Genomic DNA, 9,874 nt, shown 5'->3' on the forward strand with positions numbered 1-9,874 from the left:
AAAGCGGCGCGTGAGATGGCGGCGGGAGCGTCACGTGAGGCTCGCGGAGGCCCTCGTAGCATGGAGGCGGCGGGTGGGGCGCGCGCAGCCGAAGAGGTCGAGGTGGGTTTACAATTTGAGGGGAGTCCGGTCTTATCGCATGATTTGCAAGTTGCCTCTGAGCGGCATCCAAATGACCATCGGGGAGAGGGACTTTTTTCCCTCGGGATTGCTGAGCCTTGAACGTACTGCGCGGGATTTCACTGCCTGCGGATTGCCCTGCAGCCACGCAAGGCTTCTGAATGTGTTAGTTCCGCTGCATTAATGCCACACAACAGGTTCAGCAAAATAAGCGCCTGGAAGCCCACTTACAGGGTGGCTTGCTTTTACGAAAGGAAGCACGGATCTTCAGCCTCTTCTTTCCTCGGCGAGAATCCCCACATCACTGTAAACCCCACTTCATCCGTAAGGAGGCGCTGAGGCTCATAGAAGCATTGCTGCGTATCGTCCCTGTTTTGAGCCGCCTTGGCCAGTTGTAGTACTCTAGCCAATAGAGGCGAATATGAGTAGCTCAGGGTTGAACTGTGGAGTCCTTGGGGGTTCTCTGAGCTTGGTTCTTTTCTTGCAAACGTTTCGTTACCCTGCTAGGGAACATCTCCAGTGCTAAGATGGGATGGGGTTTGCTCTCTATATACTGTGGCCTGCCTTGCCAGTGCTGGTGGGGGTGGGGGTTTTGTTTTGCTCCTCCGGTAGTTCCTTGATTAGGTTATGTTTACTGCCTAATTGTGTGCCTGGTGGTAACCTTTGCTTATCTGGGTGATGATTGCTGGTGAGGTGATCTTCTGGTCTTTTGTCTCTTTTGAATAGTATGTAGATGCTGTTTATATGTCTGTTAATTGCTGCCTTGTCTGAATACCAAGCTTCCAAGAATTCTCTTGCATGTTTGGATTTGGCTTGGTCTGAAATGCTGACAGTTTCCACAGTAGCCACAGCATGCCACAGTATGCTGACAGCTGAGCCAGGATCCTTTGCAGACAAAGCATGTTTTGTGTTGCCAAGATCTAGCTCTTTTCCTTTTGAAAAAATGGGGGGGGGGGGGAGAGAAGAAACACCCTAGTTAGGATATAAATATTACTTCATTCACATTTTATTTCATTAGATGGGGAAAAGCTGAAGGAGAGAATGATATGTAGACTGACTTGAGCTCCTGGAGGAAAGACAGTATATAAAGCTATTGATTGATTACAGTGGTACCGAGGTACCACTACTCTACTACTCTGGTCGCGAACTGAATTGGTTGTGAACCGAATCAAATTTTCCCATAAGGTTCAATGTAAATACGGTTAATCTGTTCTGACCCCTACGAATGTGGTTGCCAACCGAATCAAATTTTCCCATAAAGTTCAATGTAAATAGGTTAATCCGTTCTGAACCGTATGTATTTTTTTTAAAACCACAAAAATATGAAACACAGTATAGTACAATATGAAGAGAGAGAACACTAACCTTGCTCGAGGCGACTTCTGGCATGGAGGACAGGAAGGCGGGTGGGGAGGCGGTTATTGTTTGGAGGGAGAGTCCCCCTCCCTACAGGAAGCCACGACCACGTGTCACAGCAGGGAAAATGGCCACGGGTCGTGTTCGTCACCCAATGCGGAGTTCGCGAACGGAAGCAAAATTTTGCGAATGGTGCTGTTCGTGAACCGAATTGTTTGTGAACAGAAGCATTTGTGAACCGAGATATTACTGTATATGCCATCAAGTCATTTTTGGCTCCTAGCAACCACATAAATATTCTCCATGACAGATATAAAACTAACAAATGAATAAGTCATTTTTTTTTTAACTATAGGTCCTATATGGCTAGCCTCTTGTTCTGTAGTGGTGGGTAATATATTTTAGTTTTCTGCTGTTTTCCAGGAATCTGGAACTAGTATGGATGGCTTCCAGAGTAGTATCACTACTTCAAACGAATAGGAAGAATTTCTTTTAAAAGCATTTCTATTTTTTCTCTATGCTCATTTACTTGCTAGCTTAAAATATTTACTACACTTATCTCAGTTTATGAACAAAGCAGAAAGAACTGTCTTTGATCACCAAACATGTAGAATTGCCTTTGCAAACTGCACATTTGTAGTCGTTTTAATGGTGCTATATAGAATGACAGAACATGGTTTTGGAATATATTCTAATGAATTAATGTAGGTTTATCCTGTATGCTGTAACTGTTAAGAGAAGGGAAGCACTATGCAGAGGCAGTACAGAACGCTAACAACTTTTTTGGGGGGAGGGAATGTTAGGTTTGAAATACCATAGCTACTTATTTTGTTAGATTTGTATCCCACTAAAGGCAGTTCACATAGTGGCACACATAACATTCCATCCCTTTTTTTTCTCACCACAGTCCTGTGGGATAGGTTGGCTGAGAGAGAGTGACTACACACAGTAACCCAGTGACCTACTATGGCCAAGAATGAAACTCCATCTCTCTGGTGCCAATACCCACACTAAATTAGCTCATTTGGTTTGTTAATGACAAGGGCAAACCAGCACTAGAGGACAATGCAAATTACTTCCATAGCATTTTGGTATATCCCAGTCTCTTTGCTTATAGGAGAAATGATGGAGAAAGCAGTAGATAGCTGCTTTTTCATAGTGTCACAGTGATGCTTAAATACCCATATTGCAATCTAAGAAAAGAAGATTGGGATAAGGTGCATCCTCTTCAACAAATGGGTGTGACAATAATGTATATTTGCAAGTAGGTATATAAAGTTTGAGCTCTTAAATGCGTTACTTAAGATATGTTTGTAATTTTTTTTCCCCCTAGGAACAATTAGTTGTGGTAGAATTGTCTGGAATAATTGATTCAGACTTTCTGGAAAAATGTGAGAATAAATGCAAGATTTTGGTGAGTGTATTTAACATAATACAAATTAATGTCTCTTTTTATTGAAAAGAACAGTTGATTGTATTCAAAATCTTTTGAAATGGCACAAGTAGTTTAACTTATTTCTTGTTTAACAGAGCAGGCAGAAGCATGATTTTTACCCAGGCTTTTTTTGCTTCTTACAAGTATTCATTCATTGCAACAGACCACGTACTTCCAACTACCTTTTAACCAAAGTTTGCACATCTTAAAATTTCTCCATACATTTCCCTATGCTTAGTAAATATTCTACCAAGGTACACAAATTCACATTCTTGCTCTAGTATTTTCCTTTTTTATATACAACCTATAGTCATTCACACCATTTTCCTTATGAAACAGAACTACCATAGTCTTAGATACATTGATTTCCAGATCCATACTCCTTATAACATCTTAGAAGCTCTCTAATATGCACAGCAAATCATTTTGGTTCTCAGCCAACAAAACAACAGCATTTGTATACAAAAGTCCATATATGTTCACCAACCAACATACTTCTAATATCACTACAAGTATTCCTTATACATTTATCCGTAAGTATATTAAACAACTAAGGGAACATCGTGCATCCTTGCCTTGCTCTCTGACTGACTAAATATTCTCTTTATTCTCATGGATGCTTTACTTCCATCATATACCACTGTTATTGCATTTAGCAACCAACCTCCATATAATGCAGAGCATTCTGTAATTGAAACCTGTTTATCATACTGTTTTTCTAAATCAACAAACATACAGCAAACTGTCTGCCATTTGTAGATTTCTCAGTGACTTGCGGAGCAACAAAAAGCTTTGCTCTGCTCACCTTCTGCTTGCTAAACCCAAATTTAGCTTATTGCTACCTCTTGTATCCTTTCCATCAGAATTCTGCCAAATACCTTCCCAGCCATACTCCCCAAGCTAAAATCAGTCAGGTTTGGTAAATTTTAGTTAGTAATACTACAGACACAACCAAAGACCCATTTTACCCAAGCATGGTCACACTAGGAAGTACAGGTAGTCCTCAACTTACAACCACAATTGGGACCAGAACTTCTGTCGCTAAGCGATGCAGTCATTAAGTGAGATGCACCAGATTTTACAACCTTTTTGCCACAGTCATTAAGCAAATCACCATGATAGTTAAGTGAATCATGTGGTCGTTAAGTGAATCTGGCTTCCCCCATTGACTTTCCTTGTCGGAAGCCCCCTGGGAAGGTTGCAGATGGCGATTACGTGACCCCGGGATGCTGCAACTGTCGTAAATACATGCCAGTTGCCAGGTGCCTGAATTTTGATCACATGACTACGGGAATGCTGTGATGGTCATAAGTGCAAGGACTGGTCGTAAGCCACTTTTTTCAGCACTATCATAACTTTGAACAGTTATTAAATGAATGGTTGTAAGTCGAGGACTACTTGTATATTCAGGGCACTGATACACATTCACAATGTCTAAATACTCGTGCTCCTTAGAAATGGCATGATATATGTCTATCCATGCAGAAAACATTTTGTATGATGTGTCCCCTTATCAGTTTTAGAGATTTCACCAGGCTTAGGCAGTGCTTTGAATTCACTGACTTCCTTTCTGGCAAATGTACTTCTGTCTTCATGTTTTTAGGGAATTGACACAGAGAGACCTATTTTGCAAATAGACAGATACATCTTTGCTGGAGAATATGAAGGTAAGAAAAGTAATCAGTACCTATCTGTATTGTCGAAGGCTTTCACGGCCGGCATACGATGGCTGGTGTGGGTCTTCCGGGCTGTGTGGCTGTGTTCTTGAAGTTTTGTTTCCTAACGTTTCACCAGCACCTGTGACCGGCATCTTCAGAGTGCAGGAGCACAGACAGGAGCAGTTCTCTCTGTGCCCAGGGTGATGTGGCCCTTAAGGAGAGAGAACTGCTCCTGTCTGTGCTCCTGCACTCTGAAGATGCCGGTCACAGGTGCTGGCGAAACGTTAGGAAACAAAACTTCAAGAACACGGCCACACAGCCCGGAAGACCCACACCAGCCATAGTACCCTATCTGTTTTTGTAAGCCATGATGTAAAGAACCATGAAAGTAACTTTATAACCCTCTTTTTTTGTTTTTATTATTTGTAACTTTTTCTACACGCAGGTCAAAAAATTTACTTATAGTCTCAAATCAATAATTGCCTCAGTTATTTAAAAAATCCTGATTGGGTGACCTAATTTAAAATTAAGCTAATGAAAAGCATGTAGAAACAATGTTTAAATCCAGGTTTGCTTTTAAAAATGAAGGGGATATAATATGATACTGGTATCAACAGCTCCATAATGAATAAGCAACTTACCTTGGCGATAGTGAGGTTAAGCTTAATACTGACCACATTTGTAATTAGCCCTTATTTTTATACATGCTCCAAATAGGAGACTATTTACTTTGGCCCGAATTGGGCTGCTACCTATTAGGGCAACAACCAGTAGATAGATAAGCCTCCCATCTGAAAGCCAAACTTGTTTCTGTTCAGACTCTGAGGTAAAATCTGTCTCATATGTGTGTTAAAATGTCCATTGTACATCCAATGGCAGTCACGTTTAATACTTCCAATTGTTAATAATCCTCATTGCCATTGTGACCAGGAGGCTTTTCCTGGGTGGCCACTCTTCAGAAACCTCTAAGAAGGTTGCAACATTCTTACCAATAGCTATAGCTATTAGAAACTGTCTCATTCCTCCTCAGTGCTATTAACTGTTAGCTGCTAAATGTTTTAGGATTTTCTTGCAGTTTTTAAAATTTTCCTTTATAGATATTGTGCCGTATGCTGGTCTTTATTGTGTTAGGTCTTGGACCATAAATAAATTTTGAATTTATACATGCAATCTTCTTATTCTTTCATAGAATTCAATAAATATGGCTCTTTAAAGAAGTTTATATTTTCCCTTAGCAATTTGTTTACTCTCATTCTCAGATACTCTTGGGACATGTGTAGTGTTTGAGGAAAACCATGATCATGGTAAGCAATACTTTGTATTTTAACTTTTCAGAATCCCAAATAAGGTTAAAAAAATAAAAAAAACAAATATTCTGCTTTTTTTCCCTTGATAATAGATATGGAAGGCAACCAGAAATTGCAACTAAAATATAAATGCCACACAATGAAGAAGCTAAATATGACACGCACACTTCTGATTGAGAAAAAGGAAGGGGAAGAGAACACAGGTGATTCTCAAGTTCTAAAAATTCATCCTCTTTTTCTAAAACTTTTTGTTTGTTTGTTTCCACAGTCTAGAAACCTCTTTAGGTACATCCACCAGATCCCTTCATATCTTATATAGCTTCCTTGCTCTTTTCTATCCAGATTTTACATACTCTGACTGGGTTCACAGATAGTTTAAATGGGATTTACTGAATAAAATTTATATTGCAGAATATATTATTATAAACCATAATTTATAAACCATAATTGATAGGCTTATGCAACATCCTAAGCTGAAGCTAAATACTTCTTTTAGTGGAGCATGTGAAACAGTCACAGACTGTTCTACTTTTCTGTTTTCATGGCTTGTATATACATGCTTTCTCTGCACCACTTCAACATCGGATTACTTTAATTGAATTTATATAAAATTGTAGCTCAGCTCCTCTCTTTCTGTGATCCTGATGAGATCTTAATCAGTCTTTCACAATATCCCAAGCTGTAAATATATTTAAATCAGTTACTAAAAATGTGCAAGATTGTTTATGTTCCCACCTCCTCAACTGACAGGATCAATTTGAGAAAATGCAGAGTTAGTATATGTTCTGTTTGAACATATCTTTTAGGTCTGGGAAGGGCAAGAGTCCTACCTTCCTTCATTAAGGAACTCCACTAATGTTAATGTTATTTGTCAGATCTATTACAGATTAACCCAAATCTGCCATTAGTGGAGTTCAGATCATTGTTGCCCGTCACGAGAGGGACCTGGCATTGAATATCAGTGTGATGCACACATTTCCATTTAATGTTCTATTTAACTTGAATCCTTAAATTTGGAAGTGATGTTTCTTTCCTCATATTTTGTTGCAATAGCTCACCATAACAATCATGCAGTATGCATTTTCTTAATGCAGTACAGTATTATTTCAACATGAATCTTTTTAATCATAAGCAGCAACCAAGTAATCGTTGAGTTTTTGCTATGTAGCATTCTCAATATATGTGACATTTTACAGAGCGACATCACTGCTGGGAAACCAGAAAAGAGGAGGGAGATAAGAAAAGAACAAGATATGAATAAGAAGGGATGAAAATGAATCTTGAATAAAATTACATTTATTTATTTATTTATTTATTTATTTATTTTCTTACTAACTCCTTATCTCTCTCCCCTCCATATAATTTGGCAGGAGGTGGCATAGAATGGCTAGAGCTTAGGGACAAAGACTTCTCATACAGCAGACCAAACATGATTTGCAACTTCTTGTATGAAAAAGACGATGAAACAGCTGAATCCCAGGACAAGCTGGCAGAAGAGTCTGAGGGAGAAGCCAGTGACAAAGGAAACATGGATTGGAATTTGGAACCCAGGATTCCGCCTGACATTGCAAACAATGACGCTGAACCTCTTTTGGATACCCCAGATCCCAACTCAGAGAATCCTTCTACAGGGAACAGTCAGAATATTGCCTCAGAAGAGACTCCGAATTGATATAAGCTGTTTGGTTCATAGCAATCACTGACTGATACCTGATTTGTACATATTATCGTTAGACTCTGAATGTATAGGCAAATTATTTTATGAAACTTTTGTTAGGACCACATTCCTTTTGTGATATTGATCCAATACATTCCCCAAGTTCTCTGCACCTCTTCATCAAACAAGATGGTAAGCAAAGTGGAGAGTGGAAAGAGAGTGGCTTCTGTTGAACCCAGAAGTCTTTATTTGATTACAGACTCTCTTCTCTCGCCTTCTCCCAATTATTTCTTTTGCTTACTGTCTTGTCTGGTGAAGAATTCTGGAGAACTCAAACTTGTGCCCTATTTTGTGATCTTGAATTGATACAATAAAGATACAATTCTAACAAGGACTTGGATTTTTCCTTTTTACCAGTATAGCTGCCTTTGCTTTTTATAATGTAAAATCATTTATCATAATTTACAAACTATGGTAAAAATATTTTTTTTTCTTTCAAGCAGTCACTTTACACATGTGCACAAACAGGAGCACAATGAACAGTTAACCCCTTCTAAAACTCAAGTGAAACACCATCTGTAGGAGGTAGTTACAATCATCAGGTTCAAACCTATTTTCTTCTTGTGCCTTCTCTGTAATGACATCTGCCTTGTGGAACATCTTCCCCTCTGAGATTTGGAGGCTCCAATCCTGTTGGCCTTTCAGAATGCTGTAAAGGCCTGGCTTTTCCCCCAGGTACTGAAGCCAGGATATTAATGGAGCCTGGTGTGGGTGTATGAGATATGTGGATAAGATGTTATAGTGCCTTGAGGTGGCTCTTTTTAATTGATGTTTCTGTTTTCATTATTTTTTTGTTTCCCCCCCCCCCCAGTTCCACTAGTAGATGGGCGGCCATATAAATTGGCTAAATAAATAAATACAAAGGCGCTCTAAATTTCACCCTTTATGTAATGCCTGATTCCCTGATGGCATCTCATAAACATGAAAAGTAGAAAATAAATACTTAAAGAGGAATAGTAGGAATGATCCATTCCTGGTTCTTAATCCAAAACATGTACTACATATATTCTCTTCTGTTGGGACTTTTGTTTGTTTATGCAGTTTTGCTCCCATAACTTTTGGGTTAAAATTAATGTTTCCTATTACTTGCCTAAAATCAAAATGCTCAATTTCATATTTTTATGTGGATTAAGATTTTCAAACCCAGAGGACAAATTTCTTGATATGTTGCTACTGTACCCACCACCACAAGATTTATGAATATTGTATTCCATTTTTGTTCATATTTTGCTGTAAGGGAAAGGAAAATTGTTGACCAGGTGATCAGAGAGTCTGATGACTATATTCAAAGACTATTTCCTTCTCATAAGCAAACAATTTAATCTTTCTCTGCATAGGGAATCTTAATAGCAAGCTGTTGAGAAAGATTACTATGAGAAAGATACTACTCCTTATAACTGTCTTGAGTCAGCTTCTTGACTGGGAAATATATTGCATGGTGTTGAATCTCAAGCATATATGCTTTATAAGTTTTTTTAACCTTTTATCTGTATTAAGACTGTTTAGACTCTGTTGCCTTTTCTGTAACATAAAAATACTGCTCAAGTAAAAGTTGAAGTAAAAGAATGAAATTAGAATCTGGAGATAATGCAGTACAAAGCATGAATCCCTTGGCTCTAATTCTTTGCTTCTAATGTAAGGTTCAAATTGTGTATGAATAGGGTATATAATTGTGTGAAAAGCTCGTACATGGTTGATCCTTTCCCAACAGTCTCCATCCATCCTTTCCATGTCAAGAAGGGCTCTCCTTACATCGTATTTGAATTCGCATCAAGTAGGGCACTTCTTCAGATCCTTCCACTCAGTTTGAGATGGAGTCACTGAGCAGAAGCCTCATCCCCTCCCAGGCATGTAGTTACCCATCCTCCTTAGTACATAAGGTGGCTTGGAAGAAAATAAAATGTATCTGAAAGTTGTCAAGGATAGGAGGGAGGACAAGAACCAAAGTGTGCTATCAGCCTTACCCCCAGGCAGAAACAAACTCCACAAAAGTTAACACAATTAAAAGTGTATATATAGTGCTACACTCTTAAAAAATATGCATTTGATTTGGAATAGGCCTGAGTTGAAAACACCTTGTTTTCAGAAGTCTCTCTCAGAGTACAATAAACTGAGAAAGAAATGGTCAAGAATTCAAGAGACTGGCTTCTGAAAAAGTCATATAACATCAGTAAAGTGAAGAGATAAGAGATTCTATAGTAAAACAAGATTCAAACTCTATTCTCAAAACGTTCCATTAATACACATGTATTATATTTAATATATGCATTTATAATTATTT

At 38.6% G+C, this 9,874-nt stretch overlaps 1 protein-coding gene across 2 annotated transcripts; it reads left to right on the plus strand.

The window, feature by feature from the left end:
* Positions 1–9,339, plus strand: GTF3C6 (general transcription factor IIIC subunit 6). 2 transcript variants are annotated; one of them, XM_025165649.2, is made up of 6 exons: positions 1–102; positions 2,810–2,890; positions 4,515–4,578; positions 5,829–5,873; positions 5,969–6,079; positions 7,247–9,334. In XM_025165649.2, exons 1-6 carry the CDS (start codon positions 16–18, stop codon positions 7,546–7,548), a joined length of 690 nt encoding a protein of 229 aa, XP_025021417.1. In that variant the 5' UTR covers positions 1–15; the 3' UTR covers positions 7,549–9,334. The 2 variants fall into 2 exon arrangements, with proteins under 2 accessions (XP_025021417.1, XP_087995607.1); XM_088139481.1 differs by lacking the exon at positions 1–102 and adding an exon at positions 113–444 and having other exon boundaries at positions 7,247–9,339.
* The last annotated feature ends 535 nt before the right edge of the window (positions 9,340–9,874 follow it).

Source organism: Python bivittatus, unplaced genomic scaffold (assembly GCF_059951505.1).
Source record: "Python bivittatus isolate LINGU-HERP-01145 unplaced genomic scaffold, Pbiv_v1 ctg000020_np1212, whole genome shotgun sequence".
Lineage (NCBI taxonomy): Eukaryota > Metazoa > Chordata > Lepidosauria > Squamata > Pythonidae > Python > Python bivittatus.

What these genes read in the sequence shown, in the direction of transcription:
- GTF3C6 (XM_088139481.1), top strand. Translation starts at nt 304, where the DNA reads ATGCCACACAACAGGTTCAGCAAAATAAGCGCCTGGAAGCCCACTTAC. An exon ending in CTGTAAACCCCACTTCATCC is followed by an intron (nt 445 to 2,809) that starts GTAAGGAGGCGC and finishes TTTTCCCCCTAG; the next exon opens with GAACAATTAGTTGTGGTAGA. An exon ending in GGAAGGGGAAGAGAACACAG is followed by an intron (nt 6,080 to 7,246) that starts GTGATTCTCAAG and finishes ATAATTTGGCAG; the next exon opens with GAGGTGGCATAGAATGGCTA.